Consider the following 19,299-nt stretch of genomic DNA (forward strand, 5'->3'; position numbering starts at 1 on the left):
AAAGGAAAAGTAAGTTTCTAGTCCTCATGGTTGCAGAGAAAAGCATGCAAATATTAACCCTAATCTCAAAAATCAAAAGGCAAAATAAAAAGAATTCAAAATATATTATTTTTAAAACTCTCATGATTTTTAAATCAATTGCATATTAATATAAATAGCTGCCATAATAAATTCTGTATATTAATGTTTGCAGTTACTTCAATCTATTTTTCCATAGCACATTCATCACTATGGCATCAGTATCAATACTGGTCATATTGATAATATTTTGAAAGAGAAAACCCCTTTAATTGCATTTTCACATGTAGGAGAGAGAGACTATTCCTTGCTACAAAAATATTAAAAGTACAGTTCTAGTGAAACATGTAACACTGATCTCTGTCACTGGATGTTTTCCTCTAAAGTGGAGTATTATTTATACATCAAAGAGAAAAAAGGACATATTTATGTCCCTCCAGGGCACAGGGAATGAAAATCATTGTGTTGATATTTTAATACAAATTACTTCCTGCATTTTTAAGTGACAGAATTATGAATATTCATAGACTCAGAGGGCCAAATGATCTTTCCACCACATGGCATACAGGGGAGCAAAAAAGAGGAAACGAGTTTGGAAGGCTACAAAATCAGCAATGTATCTGCATGGGAGTTGGTAAGTGTTATCTGCTTCAATCTGCCCCTTCCTCCTGAACACAGCAGAGTTTGGAATCTGTAGATTTGGGGATGGGAAGTGTTGAAGCAGAGGGGGTGGAGCCAAGTAGCAGCTGCTTTATGCAGCATGCTGCTCTCCAAATTCGGTGGATCCATGCAGCAATTAACACCGCTCCAAGCAGCATTCCCTTTCCCACTATGCATTCTACCACCTCACAAGGCTCCCTCCAGAATGTACTCAAATCTGTAGCTTTTCTTCTACACAAATCCTCAGGTTGTCCAGGGTTTGAAGACTGTGTTCAGTCCTCATGTGGTATAACCCCCCAGCCGTCCCCAAATAAAAATGCAGCTGTAACTGCAGATTTTTTAAAATTTACTTACGCGCCCACGAGCTTTTTGTGGGAAAAGAGTATTATGCCCTTAAAAACTAGAAATGGACAAAAAACACAGTGTTCCACACAGCTGCTGTACAAAATGGGTTGAGGTCCAAGTGGTAGCACCTACATGCCACCTGGGGGCTCTGCATGCCTGAGAGATCTATAAATTAGAACTTCAGGCTATGCACAGAGATTAAGATCTTTGTTATTATGAAAAGCCCTGGCATTTGCACTAGGCCCACTTTACTGTTCATTTTTTTGCAAGTATTTCTGTTATATCTGAGCACCTCACAAACATGAATGAATTAAACCACAAAACATCCCTGCAAAGAAGGATAGTAGCTCCATTTTACAGATGGGGAAACAGAGGGACAGAAAGATTAAGTGACTTACTCACCCAGGAAAGTTGTCACAGAGTTTGGAATAGAACCCAAGTCACTTGGCTCCCAGAACCATTCTCAACCATAAGAATATTTCAACTCGCTTAGCTGTAGCTGTTGTGCAGAGGTGCTGGGTTTGTGTGTGGATATTATGCATTTTTGTATGATGGATGTGTTCCCTTTGGTTTGGTATGCATATGTCTCAGTTATTTATTTGTATTATATTTAACAAACAGGAAGTTGTTTGACAAAATCTGATGACAAAGTAGATCGATATCTGCTTTGCCATGTGATAACTTTATCAATCAGACAGTTTCAAACTATATATAAAGTTATATGTGTAGTTTTTACTCTATGTGATGTATAAATATGTATTGATGTATGACAAGTGTTCTGGTGGTGGGTGAGTGTGCTAGTGTATTTTGGTACACTGTATATTTTGTGTTTTAACTGTGTTTTGGTGCACTGGGTTTATTTATGTATTGTGTGTATTCTGAGTATTGTGCTTGTTTTGGTGTACTGTATGTGCATTATGTTTGTTTTGTATTGTATGTGTATTGTGTTTTGTGTGTGTTGTTTGTTCTGTGTAATATTTGTGTTTCTTTTGGTCTATTATAAATGTATCATGTTTGGGGTATTTGTGTTGGTATTGTGTTCTAGCTACTGGTATTGTTCTCTGGCTATTGTGTTGGTGTATTGTGTATGTTGTGTATGCATTGTACTATGTGTCGCATGTGGATTATGTTTGGATATTGTTATTATTAGATATTGGATAGTTGGGGTTGGTCCTGCTTTGAGCAGGGGTTGAACTAGATGACTTTCTGAGGTCTCTTCCAACCCTATCTTCTATGATTCTATGACGGTGTGTGTTGTGTATCAGGACTGTGTGTGTTGTGTACTGTTACATGTACTGTGTGGATCATGTCTGGATGTTATGTGTGTTGCTATGTGTACTGTGTGGGTCATGTCTGGGTTGTGAATTGCTATGTGTACTGTGGGGGTCATGTCTGGTTGTTACGTATTGTGTATTAGTATGTATACAGTGTGGGTAATGTCTAGGTGTTGTGTATTATGGGTGTAGATTGTGTACTGTGTGGGCCATGCCTGTTGCTATGGGGTGACTATTAGTGGCCTGGCCCATGTTCAGTATTGGGGAGGCAGGGGGAGAAGATAAATGGTGTGGCCTATGCCCAGTGCGGTGGGGGTGATTTTTAGCTGCGTGGGCTGTGCCCATGCTGTGTGGGGTGGTTATTGGGGCAAGGACCATGCCCAGCACTGTGTTAGGTGGTTATTGGCTGGGTGGGCCATGCCCGGTGCTGGAGAGGCTATCGGGGGCGTGCGTTGTGCCCGGTGCCGTGTGGGGTGGGCGATGCCCGGTGCTGGGGGAAAGGGGGTTATCGGCGGCGGGGGCCGTGTGGGGAAGTATGGGCGGAGGGGCCGTGCCCGGTGCTGGAGGGGGGTGTTATCGGTAGCGTGGGCCATGCCCGGTGCTGTGTGGGGGATGCCCGGTGTCTTGGTTATCAGTAGGGTGGGCCATGCCCGGTGCTGGGGGATGGGTGGCTATCGGCGGCGGGGCCGTGCCCGGTGCTATGGAGCGAGCACTAGCGCTGGTGACCATGTCCGGGGCTGTGGGCTGTGTGCGTTGGCAAGCTGTGCCGGCTCCGTGCGGCGCTGAAAGGGGTCCCCTCACTGGCTCGGCTGCGGCAGGTTATCCCGCTGGGAGGGACAGACGCGAGTGGTACCACGCTCAGCCCGGAGCTGGGGTCGGGGATCTTGCGCCGCTGCCGCCGTTCCGTTGGCTCCCCGGAGCCGCCCCGCGGCGGGCTGGGGACAGTCAGCCGGCTGGCCGGCAGCACAGTACAGCACTGGGAACTCGGGCTACGCCCCGCGACCGCCACAGGCCGGCGCCAGCGAAACCTGCTCCTGGGCAGCGGGCGGCGACGGCGGCCCCTCTCCTCAGAGTCAGACAGCGCCGCAGCTGCTGCGGCCAGGGAAGGGTTAAGCGTTAAGCTTGCTGTTGCTCTAGCAGCCGCGGAGGGATACGGAGCCTCGAACGTGGTGGTTCGGCTCCGCAAGCAAAAAAAAAAAAAAAATGTCTGCCTAGGGGAGCCTACAAGTTCCTTCCAGCGGGGGGCGAGGGCGGCCGGCTCTGCCTCCCACCCAGCGGCCCGGTAGCTCGCCAGCGCGGCCCTGCTGGGTTCGGACGTCACCGCGAGGAAGGAGGTAAATGTGGGCGCGGGGGAGAAAAGTTGGGCTAGAATGGGTGGGGGCCGTGGTGGGGAGTAGAGGGGGTGCACTGGGGAACAGGGGGCTCTTGTGGGGGGAAGAGAGATGCACAGGGGCGCAGTGGGCCGTGGTGGGAGCAGAGGGGTGCACTGGGTCAGGGAGCGTAGTGGGGAGCAGAGGGGTGCGTTAAGGGTGCTGTGGTGGGGGGCAGAGGTGGTGCCCTGGGGGCGGGGGGCCGTGGAGGCGGTCAGAGGGGTATATTCGTGGCTAAGGGGCCACTGAGGGCCTCAGGGAGCTGCTGGGAGTAGGGAGGCTGGAGAGGGGCTGCCCTGCTCTGCTCTAGAGCGTGTAGGGTGGCTGGCGCTGGGAGGCCGGGTAGGGGCTCTGCTGGTGGGGTCGGGTCGGTGCTGGGGTGGTTCTCAGTCCTGCAGGGGAGCTCTGGCTGGGCGGTAGCGGGCTGGAGCCCTCTGGCTGGTGTTTTAAGCGCCCATGGACCCGGTGTTGATCTGAGTGTCCATAAAGGAAGCGCCCCCGCTAAGCTGGCGCTGCTGGCCGTGCTGGGAAGACTAGCTGACTCCTGACTGCTGAGCACTCGTTAAACTCGGAGGGGCTGGGAATGCGGCGCCGTGTGTGTCCCGTCACACGCCAGCCTGCTCGGCGCAGGGAAAGGAGCGAGCCCTCAGCGACACCGCGCCCGGCCGCTTCACTTTGTGCGTGTGTTTGCGGTGCGGAAAGACAGATTGCTGGTTTCAGAGACTGTTTATTGTTTGCAGCAGCTTTGGGGTTCCGGAGCTGCTAGTTACAGCAAATTTTGTGCGTGGATAAAGCAAATTATCCCTCTCTGGAAATCAGGCAATAACAATGCTCAGGCAGACATGGCTCTGCTGAGGCACATCCACAGCCCAACTTGTCAGCTCCATTGTTGCAAAAACAGTGAGTCACTTAATCTCTCTCTCTAATTTTCCCTCTTTTGCTTGGTTTATTTATCTGTTTATGCCTTTTTACTGGCCTAGGGCGATCTAACCCTTCCTGTCACTTCAAACTCACTAGTGTGTGCGTGTATGTATTGCCTGAGATGGAGAAGAAATTGAATGAGGGGAGAGAAGAAAGGAGGCCGAGGAAACTTAAGGAGAGTTGGCTAGTTTGAGAAGCGGCTGCTTGCTGATCTCATCCGTGTGCTCTGTTAAAGTGAAGTGAGGCTTTCCCTTCGGATTTCCCCTCCCCCCCCCCCCCCCCAGTCAGTGTAAGGGATGCGAATGCCTGAGCCCCTTCTTTGTTAGGGACAGATCTGTCCGTGCACTGAGTGGTGTAGGCACCAGCCCAATGGTAAAGTGCTCCGTCTCTCTCCCTCTCCCTCCCTGTGTTTTAGGACTTAATTGAAGTGGATGAAGATGAATCCTCAGCAGCAGCGGATGGCCGCTATAGGAACCGACAAGGAACTGAGTGACCTGCTGGACTTCAGTGCGGTAGGATATTCTTCGAGGTCTTCTTATGGCTTCTCCACGGTAAAGCGAACCGAGAAGTAGGGGCGGCAGCCTACAGGGCTTGGTTGGGTCCGACTCAGCCAATCTGGACACCTGAACTTTGATGTAATGTCTAGACTTCCAGATTTAATGCTCTAATACCAGCTGGGTCAATTGGTTTAACTGGTTAAAATCGGGCTGACCCGGAGATGGCATAATCTAATAATTAACCTTTGTTAAGCCTGTGTGTGGTAATGATAGTTTGGGGGGAGGGAGGTTGCTGGTGCCTGAAAGCTGCAAGGGTCTCAGTGCATACTGTTTTGCGATCTTAGGTAGGAAACTACAGGCAAAGTATTTTCTGTGATGCTTTTTTTCAGACTGATCTTTTCCCAAAGACCCAGTTCTTTAAAAAAACCCAGAAAAATAGTGCCTCTTGCAAATGGCTCCTAATTGAAGTTATCCAGTTTTTTTAGATGTCATAAAATAACAAGCTATATAATTTGAGCAATAAAATGTATAATATATAATAAAGATTTTAAATTACTGTAATAATCTCAGGTTTCCCTGTTTGCTAGTTTTCATATACAATAGAGAGTTTAGTAGCATTAATGATATTGCAAAGATCATTCTGTATTACTTGCTTTATGATTCTTCTGCTTGTGTGTCTTAAAGCCTGTTTTCTGACAGAAATATGACAGTTCATTGGCCTATATCAAAAAATTTTTAGCTCACAGACAAGATTTATAAATGGGATGTTTGTTGCTAGCTTAAAATGTCTGTTTTTATTTATTTTGCAGATGTTTTCCCCACCTGTTAATAGTGGGAAAACCAGACCAACTACATTAGGAAGCAGTCAGTTCAGTGGATCAGGTAAGATGCTGTTGAGAAACGTAAAGTTCAAGTCACCGAATTTAGATATTTTAACTTAGTGTTTGTATGCAGAAACCCCGCCCCACACTAATATTTCAGTTGTACACATGTTCTTAAATTTGACATAATCAAAATAATTGAAGATGCCTTATTTTGACCTACCTGATTTTTAGTATAAAAGGAATAGTCACTCAGGACCATAGTTGTCTTTCATTGTGGCTTAAGATGTGATTTGTTTGTTCAGTTCAGCACACTGGAATCTCAAGTATCTCTAGTACTACCGACATGCAAGTTGGGTTTGATACATGTTGGGTTCAAAATGTCCACTACTTGCTTTTTGTTTCAGTTTTGCTAAATTTGAGCTATGTCTTTGAACATACCATTTTAGTGTATTACCATGATATATCAATAATATATCAAATAATGAAATAAATTCTGAAAGACTTCTGATTTTATTTTAAATACCCATCCTTATGAAAACGATCAATTATAAGATGAATACTTTAGTAAATAACTTATGTATAAATACAATCAGAGTGAAATAACTTTATAAATAAGTGGAAAAATTATGCATGTATGTTTATGTAATGTTCTAGTGTGCAAATCTGATTTCCTAATAGCTGCATCATGTTGATATAGCAGAATTCTGGCCAATGGAACAAGTCTCTTTCTTCCCTAATTAGAACAGAAATTTACAGTATGTGTGGTTTTTAAAAATACGCCTACATTTTAAATGCTTAATTTTTCAAGTCTTCTAGTTTGGCTTCTACAAAGAAAAAGAGGCGAGATAAATTAGGATGCTAATTTTGGTACATGTCAACATATTTGTCAAAATATTATACATTTTTAACAATAAGGGGAAAATGCTGCCTTTTTGTTGTCTCTTCCTTTCCCCTTCACAAAGTTCTCTTTGCAGCCTGTTTTGGTACAGGAAATTTCAATTTCCTTGTGCTCTGTATCCCTCTGAGCTTTGGCAGATATGATTCTCTCTTGTTTAAGCCTTGTCAATACTGCTTGTCAATACCAGCAAATATATTAATGTAAATATACTGAATTTATTTAACTGCTTTGTGTCCCTTTTGTTCTTTACTGAGAGAGTATCTGCTCAATATGTTGTAAATTTTCAGAATATTGGTGACAAACCTGTAATATGAACTATAAGGTCAACTGTATAAAAGTCTTCATTCTGCAGAATCCTCGGAAATCATATTTTTTTTAAAGAAACAGTACTATTTACTCATGCTATACTGAGTTTTCTAGTTTTCTCATTAATTTATGTATCTTGTATGATTAAAAGAAGGCTTAGTGTTTTTATTTTCAACAAATAAAAAGGTAACTTTGTAGGACAAGTATTAAATAAACAGTGAAGTATTTCTTTGAACATAGACAGTAATGTTGCCTATATATTGTCAGAGTTGCCAGAACAGTCCAAATATATTAATGGTGGCAATATTAAAAAATAGAATTCTTGTTTAAACTTGTTTCTTATATGATCTTGGATGATTTAAACTAAGAGATGGGAAGTATCCAGTATCCAAAACATCTTGAAAGTGAACAAAATTTGGAAAAAACAAAACAACATGCTCAATAATCTAGAGGAGTGGTTCCCAAACTTTTCTCTGCTGTGGCACACCTTGATACCTTTAATTGTTTTGAGGCACACTACCATATAGTCTCCAAATGAACTCATGAATATTCATGAGCCAATTCAGAACTCTTCAAGTAGTTTTTCAAAAAATTCCGTGGCATACCTGCTCAGGCCTGACGGCACACCAATGTGCTGCAGCACACCAGTTGGGAAACACTGATCTAGAGTCTCAGAAGAAAATATTTTTAGAAATTTCCTATAATGTGTGGGATTTTGATATACTTACTGCATTCAAAAAAATATTGTAGTAGTAGTACAGGGATTTGTGTAAACAGTTTTTGATAGAAACCTTCAAGTGAATCTCTTTCCAAAAATCTGCATCATAAATGGGGTGTGTAGTTTGTTTGTTTTTCCCAAAATTGTCATTTGGGTACATCTTACAGTATAGCTAGTAACAACTTATTATGAAAATCAAATGTTACATGTGACTTTCTTTAAATTTAAGAGAGGTGCAGAGTGATACAGGATTTGTCTTTATGGGACGGACAATATATATTTTTTTTCCTTCTCCTTAGCTTGCTTTTTCCTGGCCAAGTAAATTTAATTATATGTCAAACAGTAAACCTTCAGTGGTCAAAGTAAATCTTAAATGTACCATCCAGCGCTTAGTGATTCTGTTTCCAGGCCTACTTCTAGGTTTCCCCCAGAAAAGAGAGAACACCAAAGAGTTCAACCAGAAAGGTACAATCTTTTCTTTTTGGGAAATAGTGTTAATGGTCCTGGGAAGCCTAATCTCTTCTGATACATGACATCACATAGATACTATTCGTGAAGCCATGCTTTGAGCTATCTCACTACTACAGTCTCAATAGAAGCCACTTCCCCATGAGAAGAACAATGGGGTATTGATACCAAACTATCACTTACACCATTCTGGTGTACAAATAACAACAATTAACAACACTTAACCAGATATGTTTTAATTCATAATGTTTCTGATTGTGGGGACTGTATGGTTATAGATTCTCAGTTCCCCACTGCAAGACAATCCGTGGTATAGATTCTGTGTTCCTTGTACTGTTACAGTGACCTCATCCTTGACCTAGAGGAATTACTCTCTGCAGAAGTGAGAGGTGACGAAAAACTCTATATTAGCTCAGTTCTGGTATTAAGTATCCTAGCAAGAACTTGTTGAGATGATGGACGAAGCGGCAGTAGTGCATGCATTTCATTTCTGACGCTCAGGTTTAATTCTGCATTATGATCTTGATTTAATCTAAAAAATATTCTGTAGCTTGTAGAACAAATAATGTTTGAACACTGTTTTTTTTAAAACTAGTAGAGACCAAATTTAAAAAACGTGAAAGGAAAACATTTCTTCAAAAGTTTACCCTTAGAGGTATTCATTAGTAAGAAATACATTATGCCTGGATTTGTAAAAACGATTGTAGTTTTTTACCATGGAGAATGTAGCTATATGTTTTTTGAAAAAAGGCTTACTCATTCTTGACTTAGTATACAGAATCTGAAATGCAACCTTTTAATATCTGTTTGTTTGACTCTTTCAGTAATTGTGCTTGCATTTTGCCTTTGTGGATTACTTTGTGAAGATGGTACTTCCTTCACTATTTTTCCATTAAAAAATACTAGTTTTTTCTTTTTTTTCCCAATGTCCTGTCTCAGCTGGGCTAGAAGGGTGTTCGTTCATTGAAACACTTCTTAAAGTTCCAAGTAAAATCTACAAAAATAAAAGATAAGTGTTTCAGGACAAAAAACTTAACCACTCTTCTCTAGTTGTAGAGAGACAAACATAGCTACTTACGTGTTTACGAAGCTCAGATTTGTTTCAAGGTGCTATCCTGAAAAATGCTTGCTATGTTAGTTTTTTATTTGGTTGTTAATGGGCAAACTAACAGCTCTCCCAGGATGTCTTGAGTGGCTTTTCTAGGTGATGTGGATGACAGGGTGCATATTGCCAATTTCTTAGTGTTTCAACAAGCATGATATGAGTTAATACAGCTGTGTTTCTGTTGGTTATTACAAAAGTACATGTGTAAATGAACTGAATATAATCAAACATAATTAGGGTACTTTGACTGAAATTTGTTGTTTGACAGGGAGATACCATAGTTAACACACGAATGTTGTGCATGGCTGTGTTGGAAGCTAAGGTGTTTAGGAACTTGAAAATTAAATTGCTTGGTGGTTATGTGGAATTTGTGGTGTCCAGGTTTTCTGGGGGGGGGAAGAGTTCACCTTCTAAAGGCTCAGCAGTTGTGAATGGAAGTGAAATAAGTGAACTAATCTGATACATGGTATTTTATGACAATAAATCATGTAACTTCCTGATAATGTCAAATAATTTAATCGGACTAGTGGTAGGAATGAGTATATTGGAAAAATAACCTGATACGAAATAAGAATGACAGAGTTATATTGCAAAAATACGTTGCTATTGCCGTCTCCTGTTAAAACAAAACAAAACAACCTCCTTCTCCCCCCACTCCTCTGTTTTCTTTTTATTTTCTCTATTTCTGCAGTATCCACAATGGAAACTGCCTACATTGCCCAGGGCTTTCTGTACTGGAATTTAAATTTTTTTAACTTGAATTGTTTCTATGATAGAATGACAGCAGGAAGCATGATTTAGAATGTAGCGAAATGAGTGGCCAGAGGCACGTCTATCAAAACCAGAAAAGCTGACTATTCCAAACCTGGATAGCTACCTTTAACTGATGCTGTAGTCATAAATATGGAGAGGCTTCCATTAAGGGCGATTTGTAATAGGCAAATGCCTTTCTTAAGCAATATTTTAAAGTTTTTCTGTTTTTCCCTTATATAATCAAAATGTTAGGCACTGTCCTGTGTAATTGATTTGAAATTGAAGTCTTTGAAAAGCAGATGCCCACCAGTGCAAGTTCAAAACTATATGCCCAAGTTGGTATCCGCATTGTGTGCTCATATGCGAACTTCTCTTCTCCTCCCCCCAAATCTGGTCTATGTGCACAAGACCATTTTCCTGCTCTTGTCCAAATACTTATATTCACACAGCAAACATGTACTCAAGCAGTTGCCCTTTCTACTCCTTTGCATGAGTCCAATGGGTTTTAAAGGGAGTGGCTTGGGATAAGCAACCAGTTGTGGGCCTGATCCAAAGCCTAATGTAGTAGAAGTACTGTAGAACTTTAATAGCCCTTTAAGCAAACCCTATGTGTTCAAATTGGATCTGCATAGAAATTTCTTAGATGCAGTATATGATCTGCCTCAGCAGATATAGTTAAATAGCATGTTTTTTAAACTAGTAAAACTCTGTAGTAATGACTTGTATCATCCAGGTTAATTGCCAAAGTCCCTCTTGAAGGTTAGATTAGCAATTCTTCATAGAAGACTCGGGATAATTTCCTAGGCAGGGCGAAATGTCCCATAGGGATACATTAGTTAGGCCATATCATACCTTGCAGAGGAAAATAGTGATTTTGCAAGCCAAACTCTTATCTTTTAGTCTCAGGAAACATGTCTGAGGAGTAAAATAAACAGGGACTACACTTCACCTATACATCAAAAAATGTATTGTTCTTAACTTTTCAAGCTATAGTCTTCATGAACAGAACTTCAGTTCTCAAGGAGAACCAGTCATGATGCCATCCTCCTTGTCTGCATACGTCTGGTGCAGTAACCCTTCTGCCTGACTTTCTTAAATTCTAGGTGTTGACAGGTGATCCCATGTAGGTGAATAGTTCAGCTGTAGAATGAGAAACATGTCAGCCCACGACAGTCCTTCTAGAATATAGAATATTAGAGTTGGAAGGGACCTCAGGAGGTCATCTAGTCCAACCCCCTGCTCAAATCAGGACTAACCTCAGCTATATCATCCCAGCCAGGGCTTTGTCAAGCCTCAGCTTAAAAACCTCTAAGGATGGAGATTCCACCACCTCCCTAGGTAACCCATTCCAGTGCTTCACCACCCTCCTAGTAAAAAACTTTTTCCTAATGTCCAATCTAGACCTCCCGCCCTGCAACTTGAGACCGTTGCTCCTTGTTCTGTCATCTGCCACCACCGAGAACAGCCTAGCCCCATCCTCCCTGGAACCCCCTTTCAGGTAGTTAAAGGCCGCTATCAAATCCCCCGTCACTCTTCTCTTTTGCAGACTAAACAAGCCCAGTTCCCTCAGCCTCTCCTCATAAGTCCTGTGCTCCAGCCCCCTAATCATTTTTGTTGCCCTCCGCTGCACTCTCTCCAACTTGTCCACATCCTTTTTGTAGTGGGGGGCCCAAAACTGGACACAATATTCCAAATGCGGCCTCACCAATGCTGAATAGAGGGGAATAATCACTTCCCGTGACCTGCTGGCAATGCCCCTCCTAAAGCAGCCCAATATGCCATTAGCCTTCTTGACAACCAGGGCACACTGCTGACTCATAACCAGCTTTTTATCCACCATTACCCCCAGGTCCCTTTCTGCAGAGCTGCTGCCCAGTTCTCTTGCTTACAAATAAAATGAAGAGGTGATCAAAGATCTTATAGTTTGAGAATTTGGTCATTATTTATATTTTTAGTTGACCAAAATACTCAGTGGTCATGTGTATTTTTCATGAATTGTTTGAAAGCAAGTAAGTTGAATGCATGTGTTCTATGCATCAAAGGTCTAGAGTGGCACATGAATATAGGTCTTAGACTATAATGCATGTTGCTTATTTAATAATAGAGCCTATATATAGGAATGTGTAAAACATCCTTAAAGCCAGAAGCAGGCATGTTCACAAATGTTCTTGTGAATGTAGTGAGAATTCTGAGTGTGTTTTGTCTTGGCCTTTTCTAGCCTGGATACTTGTCCCTACCGCCAACAGATTTAGGTGGTGATGAAGGTGTGACCTGGGGGCCAGAAAACCATCTAAATTAGCATTAGTGTGTTTGAGGATTTCATTCTGGCCCACTGCCCCAACTGTATTTGGAGGGCTAATTAAAGGCTCACTGCAATTTAATTAGGGGGACACTGCCTGCTTACCCCAGATCTTCCTTGAATTTGGAAGATGCGGGGCTAGGCGTAGGCTTATTTGCTGGCTGCTTCTATAGAAGACAGGAATGATGCAGTGGGCTAATTAGCTGCCCACATAAGACTGCTTATGGTAAAGGGGCAGAGGATTCAAAGCCCTATAGTGGAAGCAAATAGAAGGAACTGCTGGTCTATTTTCATATGAAAGCAGAAAAACTCTTACAGAGAATTGTTTTATGGTTGCACGAAGTATTGAGTTTTGTGTAAACCTTAAAGAATGCCATCTGGTTTTGGTTTGTGAAACTCCTGCAAACTGAAACTGGTGTATACAGCAAAGCCCTAGTTACAAGGCTTGCTACACCTCGGTGTGCGGAGTAGTCACAGCTTAAAAAAAACAAAACAAAAAAAACCTCTATTGAAACTGTATTTGGATGTGTGAATGACATGTGTTGGGCTTGCATGACTAAAACTGCCTGTCAGGAGTCATGAAAGTTACCAGACCAACTAGTCATGCATAATAGTTAGTTAGGGTAAATGGTTGACCATGTAACTAGATATTCATCACTCACTCCTTGTGGGTGGTTACACTTTTAAATATATAGCTCCCTCTCCCCACAATCCCCTGTGTTAAAGTCTGAACCTCATGCCAGTCAGTGGGGAATGACTTACTTGCTGTCTCCTGAATATGTAGCTTCAGAATGTATAATAGCAGTGTCTGTCCTGTTTAGATACACTCTTTACAGAAACTGAAGAAAACTATTATTCAATGCATGTGTCCCAGTTCAAGCCAACTATACCTGTATTTTCCCCTCATTGACCAGCAAAGGCATCCACTCTGGGCTCCTAGCTCCTTGACTGTCACCTCTCTTGGGCTGAGACTTGTATCTCTGACTGGGATATTTCCAGACTACAGCTCCCTGCCTTCACTATAAATTCCCCAGCAAAATCAGATTGCCTAAGCAGGTGTGCTTTACTTTTTTCCTCAGAAATGGTACACAGTGTAATTGCCATAGTTAAGCTATGACACAGCTCTGTCTAAGCAATCACATTTATTCTTACAGTAAAATAATTACAGAGAACACATTTAAAAAAAAAAAAAAAAAAAAAAAGAACCTACACGTGCTACTAAATTTACCAGAGATAGTCCTCTCCCTCCAAAAAGTGCTCTGGTTGGTGATTAGTTCTTCAAACCTTGCATGGGTTTTTTTCTTGTGGTCACAAATTTATCCCAGCTTCAATTTAGAACAAGCACTTTCATGAGTAAATCAGTTACTCCTTTATACAATTTTCATTTGAACATTCTTCATGTAACAGATCATCAGCAGATGAAAGGTCTCCCGCTCAGGGCAAACCTTCAGAGGCTGAGCCCATAGAGGGGACGAGAAGATTGCCAACTCCCAAGTACTTCCTGGCAATTCCATTTCATACACATTGACTCGGAAGATCATTTGTGTCTGCTGCATTGTTCAACGTCGTCTTTTGAAGCTCACAGTACTTCCCAGAGTTTGCATTAATCTTGTCTTCTTCCTTAAATAAGTTTCATGCAATCTCACAATAATACATAAACATTTGCATTTTCAATACAATGAACTCCTAAAATAGTTAAACTTAATTGAGTACAGTTAAACTTAGTTCTATAAGTTTTGTCCAGAAAATTGCCATAACTGGCACAGCACTGACCTGTAAAATATTCTCTTGTAAGACGCTAATGTTCTGTTCTGGCTATCATATGGCACTGGTCCAATCCTCAGGTGGCATTGGTACAAATTTACTGCTGTTCCCAATGAATGAATAAGAGTGTGAGATGTTCTTGCAAACAAATCTAAATACCTCTACACCTCACCCTAAAATGCCCCATTGTGGCTTAATGTGCGGAAGACCTTCACAGTGTCATCTCTGTATGTTTTGGAGAATGAAGATCTGGGAATCAGAGTTGTGCCTTTCAGTTCTCTTGCTAGGCTAAACTAAAACAGAAATACCAGCTAGAATTCTGCTCTAAACTTCAGTCTGGTATGTTGTAACTTCAGTTGTACATAAAGAGTTCCAGGAGTGATGGGTGGTTCTTGGTTTTTCAAGGTTTTTGACAAGGGGTGTGTGGAGAAATGTGGTGTCTATGAAAAATTTGTGAGCTGTGTTCTTGTAGGCATTCCTCTGGTGTGATCTGTGGAGAAGGGTTGGTACCTGCTTCGGAAAGGTTATTAAGAAATAGACTAGAGCAGAGGTTCTCAAACTGTGGGGCATGCTGGGAGGAACCTTCAGAAGGGCCCAGCAGGGGCTGGGCCAGCTCCCACAGGGACAGGGAGGAAGCACCACCCAGCCCCGCTCTGCCCCCTTCTCTGCTCCAACCCTGGGCCTCAGCTCCCCTCTCCTGGCCAGCCCCAGGCCTTGGCTCTGGCCCCATTTCGTGTCCCCGGGCCCTGTGGCCCTCGGTCCTGTTGATGACCCTGTGGCTACAGCCCGGGCCCCTGCTCCTAGCCCCCTCCCAGTCCCTGACCGTGGCTTTGGCCCCATTCCTGGCCCCAGCTCCTGACTGCAGACCAAGTAAGGGGGGGTGACCCCAAAAGTTTGGGGACCACTGAACTTAGAGGCTTGAGGTAAAAGGGAAGAAGGATAATACTGAGGTGGAGCTGAGAATAAATAAGCAGTTCAACTTCAAAATCGCCTCCAGTCTTAAGGACTTGGTTCTTCTCTTGTAAAGAAAAATACATAAGAGAATCTGGTACATCTGTGCATGCTATAAGGGCAGTAGAATTTATGTTATATTCTGTCCTTTAGTTATTGTAAAGCTTTGGTTGTATATATGGCTTTTGGCAAGATTTCTGGGTCTGTGGTTCTGGTAAAAAGATTCCATGTTTTGGTTATATGCTTATGTAGCTTTTCTCTCTTGTATGTTTCGTGTTCCAGCTGTCCAGTTGAACAGACTTCTTAGTCATTTCTCTATGAAATGTAACCTAAACCAGCATGACAGCTGTTTTTCATATAATGCTAACTTATCTTTATTTGAAACTAGTGTATCTCTTATGTGAATATTTTTCTCTCCTGCATTAGTAAATTGTATTTTACTTTAATTACTTATTAAATGTCTATTCTGCATATTATGGATTGCTAGCTTTAATGTTTCTCAGTTTTAAACTAATTATGTTTGTACACTGAACTGAATTGTACATAGTAGATGAACTCAAAGACCTTAACACACTACTCTAGACCTAGATAGTGCACTAGATTTGGAGTGTGCATCTGGGTTTTTGTTTGTTTTGTTTGTTTGTTTTTTTTTTAAGCTAAACGATGTCTGTAAACTTGAGTTGCTAGCTAGCTCCTTTGTGTGAGGAGTCTTCCTAATCCAAGATATTTTTTCAGCAGTGGTCTAACAATTTGTCTTCAGATGCTCGGATGTAGCATGTAAGCTAGTGTTCTGCTAAATCCTTCTGCGTTTTTGGGATTTGTTACCACAAACGTAGTAGAGAAATGGCTCATACCACTTGGAGAGTAGCAGTGTTTATGTGGCTAAGAGCAGAGGATGTTGACAATCCCCCTAAAGCATTATGCGTCTTTCCAGAGTTTGGAGATCTGGACTGAGTATTTACCTCTAACTAGTTCTTCTAGTACTACAATTTGTAATATTATTTTTGAGGTATACAGTATTTCCATGTGAAATGTTTATTAGCATTGGCACAGTGAGAGTTAGCTCACCTTCCAGTTGTAAAAGGTAGAAGTTACTTTGTTACATCAAGGAGAGTAACCCCTCCCCACTCCACCCTGATAGGTTTGCACCAATGTGTAGTTAATTTTGAAATGCAATTTTTTTGGTACTTTTTTTTTTTTTTTTTAATTTTGAAAAATCCTGTTTGGAGAAATAGTAACAGATAATTGAAAAAAACTCTAGAAGAGACTACATGAAGTGGCAAGTGTGATGCAGTTGATAAGGTTTTCATATCTCTAATATTTCTCAAAATAAAAATAGCTCATTTTAAGACTTTCATGAACATAAGGTCATGCTGTCTGAAAGTTCACTTTCAAGGAATCTGTTTAGTGAATAAAATGTGTTCTTTAAGGCTAACAGAGGCTGCCTTATACCAAAACTTCAAACTTGCTGTATTAGCACATCTTGAAGCGTCCACTAAACTTTAATTAATCCCTCCATTTTATGCTGTTCTGTAAAGAAAAAAGGTCCAGTAAATGAAAAGCAAAAGCAAATGCTTCTGTGTACAGCACTTTATTGTGACCTCCTTTACTAATTAAAAACAAAGTACTATAGTTACATTTTAAAGTGCTGGATAATGTTATAATTAATATTTGAAATTAAGGATACTAAGATATGAGAAATCAAATCTAATTTTTCCAGATATTTGATGATCACTGCAGGAGTAGGAAGGGATCCACTGTTATCCCTCTTCCTGTGTTACCCTCTTTCCTAAGAAACATTAGCCATAGCTCCATGACTGCACTTGATAGACCACTAGTTGAATTCGGTATGGCACTTCCTAAGTTGCTAATTTTGTTAAATACATTAACCTGAATATTTGTGGGTTGTCTTGGTGCTCGGTGAGAGCCACAATCCATTATTTGACAGTTGTGGGGGAAAGGTTTGTTTCTATTATGTGATTCTACGATGAGATAATTGGTAATTTGATTACTTGAATGAATGCTTTATATTTTTGCATTTGTAAAACAAAGCTGTGTTTGTAAACATAACGTTAAAAACATAAAGGGCATATTTTTTGCTGAAGATGTTAACTGAATACCAAGAAAGATGAGAAAAAGAATCTTTTGTTAAGTTTAATAATGTATCACTGTTGTCACTGGATAATCATGCTACTAATGTACCCAGTCTTTAGGACTTTGCTTTATTTTTCTGTGTACGAGAAATCTAACAAGTTTGAGAATGTATGTTAAGTAGGCAAAAATCATTTTCTGCGCTATGCCTAGAGAACCTCTTGGATGTCTACATCCATTAGTTAATTTTGGGGATAACTTTAAAGTTGTCAATGTTTTTACAAAGGTGTTTCCGGAAATTCCCTAAAAGTACTTATTTCACTGTCCTGTTAATTGTGGGAATGTTGATTCACATAATGACCAGGCATGCTGTGTTTGAAATTGTTACTAAAACTCTACCAATACTTTTTTGAAGGAGGGACTGAGGTCGGGACAGGAGTTGTAGAATTCTATGGGAGTGATACATAGAATTCTCAAAACTGGTAAAGTTTCAGATAGCACAGAAATATTTGTAATATCAAAAATTTTTTACATATTTTTGATACTGTACATAATATTCATGTAGTTCTAAGTCTTACAACTTAATAATTCAGTTATAAAAATGAGTGTTTCATTATGTTTACATGCAGGAACATAATTTTTTGATCTGTACAATCCTGTTTTGAAACTGATCAAACCTTCAGCTGTTCCTCACATTGAAGCTGAATAGTTTCCCCCACCCTATCCACCCTCAGGTTTTAGGAAGACTGGCTAAATCTTTTTGTCAAATTTGTTTGTATAAATGTTACTCTATCTAACCTGTTTAGAGTAACTCTAGACAACAAGCCAGTGGTAAAAGTGGCAGTGCTGGTGCCTACTCTACACGAGAATTGCCATTGTTCTTATTCCCATTGATGAAGATGGGGCAATGATAACATAGAGGGGAAACTGAAACAGCTCAATGTAGAATACATTGAGGCAATTGTATTCTGAAAAGTGATGTTTTTGGGTAGAAATGCCATGTTGGGGTTCCATATTCTCTCACTGGATTCCTGAGCAAATTTCTGCCAGTTAGAAAAATCACATTTTTTATTTATAATTGCCAACTCTGCAAATTCAACCTGGAATTTGCAAGTCAAGCTGGGTTTTTTGGTGTATTAAGCATCATCTTCAGTAACACATTCTGTAGGAACTCTGTACTTGAATACAATCCCATTGATGCTAGAGTTTGAATAGCATTTAGCTTGCTGACTCACAGCTGTATTGACACTGTTAATAGGAGTAAAGAGTAGTCAAAGCATAAGCCAAAATGGCTCTGTATAGACAGGAACCAGATGTATTATGTGAGAAGTTGCCCATTTTTAGTCACTCTTCTGATTGTAACCAGACTTGAGAGCTAATGTATCCAGTTTTGGGTTCATACATCATACTGTCTTTTAGAGATAATTAATTTAGTCATCAAATCTTCTGTGTCCGATTGTTAAGGACTAAATTTATAACTTGTAATTTTTGCTTCGAAAATGTGTCATAAATGCGATTCCAATATCTTACCATTTTACATGTAGTAGTTAAAACATTAGCTTGAAAGTCTATTAAAAAGACCGAAATAAGATTTTTGTAATGCTCAAGTGAATAATGGGGCAAAGGGAGGGGAAACAAGCAGCTAACAAAATTAGCTGAAGTTCAGTTATCCTGAGAATATCTAGGCATAATATGCATAATATGTAAGAAAAATAAATAAGGAATTTGGTAAAAATTAAGTAACTAAGCTATAATTTCTCCACCTGTAATCATGTTCTTCATTCAAACCTAAAAAGATGTAGATGATTAAAAAGTGAAAGCATAAATCATTGCATCTCACTATTTACATTTAGCTTAATGTATATATAAAGCTGTGCAAATACAGTACCAGTACAGTGGAACCGTGTGGCTGCCTTGTAGCAGGATCTCTGAATATGTCAGCTTCAGTGTATTAGTGTATTTTTGTTGAGAAGAATGGAAAATTTGTGGTTATAGAATTTGTGTATGTAAAACTGATGTACTTCAAACAAATGTTAA

General features: G+C 40.8%; 1 protein-coding gene across 23 annotated transcripts in view; it reads left to right on the forward strand.

The window, feature by feature from the left end:
- The first annotated feature begins 3,181 nt into the window (after positions 1 to 3,181).
- TCF12 (transcription factor 12) overlaps positions 3,182 to 19,299 on the forward strand; it is a 273,293-nt gene continuing 257,175 nt past the window's right edge. For 11 of the 23 annotated variants that reach the window (XM_067555900.1, XM_067555916.1, XM_067555903.1 and 8 more), the window contains exons 1-4: positions 3,182 to 3,631; positions 4,408 to 4,567; positions 5,004 to 5,139; positions 5,895 to 5,967. In XM_067555900.1, coding sequence (XP_067412001.1) covers positions 5,020 to 5,139; positions 5,895 to 5,967 — 193 coding nt within the window. In that variant the 5' untranslated portion in view covers positions 3,182 to 3,631; positions 4,408 to 4,567; positions 5,004 to 5,019. Of the gene's footprint in view, positions 3,632 to 4,407; positions 4,568 to 5,003; positions 5,140 to 5,894; positions 5,968 to 19,299 lie in introns of those variants that run through there. The other 12 variants (XM_067555920.1, XM_067555919.1, XM_067555905.1 and 9 more) reach the window with 5 other exon arrangements.

The sequence above is a fragment of the Emydura macquarii genome, unplaced genomic scaffold, assembly GCF_026122565.2.
Source record: "Emydura macquarii macquarii isolate MOO-44397 ecotype Brisbane River unplaced genomic scaffold, CSIRO-AGI_Emac_v2 contig_1644, whole genome shotgun sequence".
Lineage (NCBI taxonomy): Eukaryota > Metazoa > Chordata > Testudines > Chelidae > Emydura > Emydura macquarii.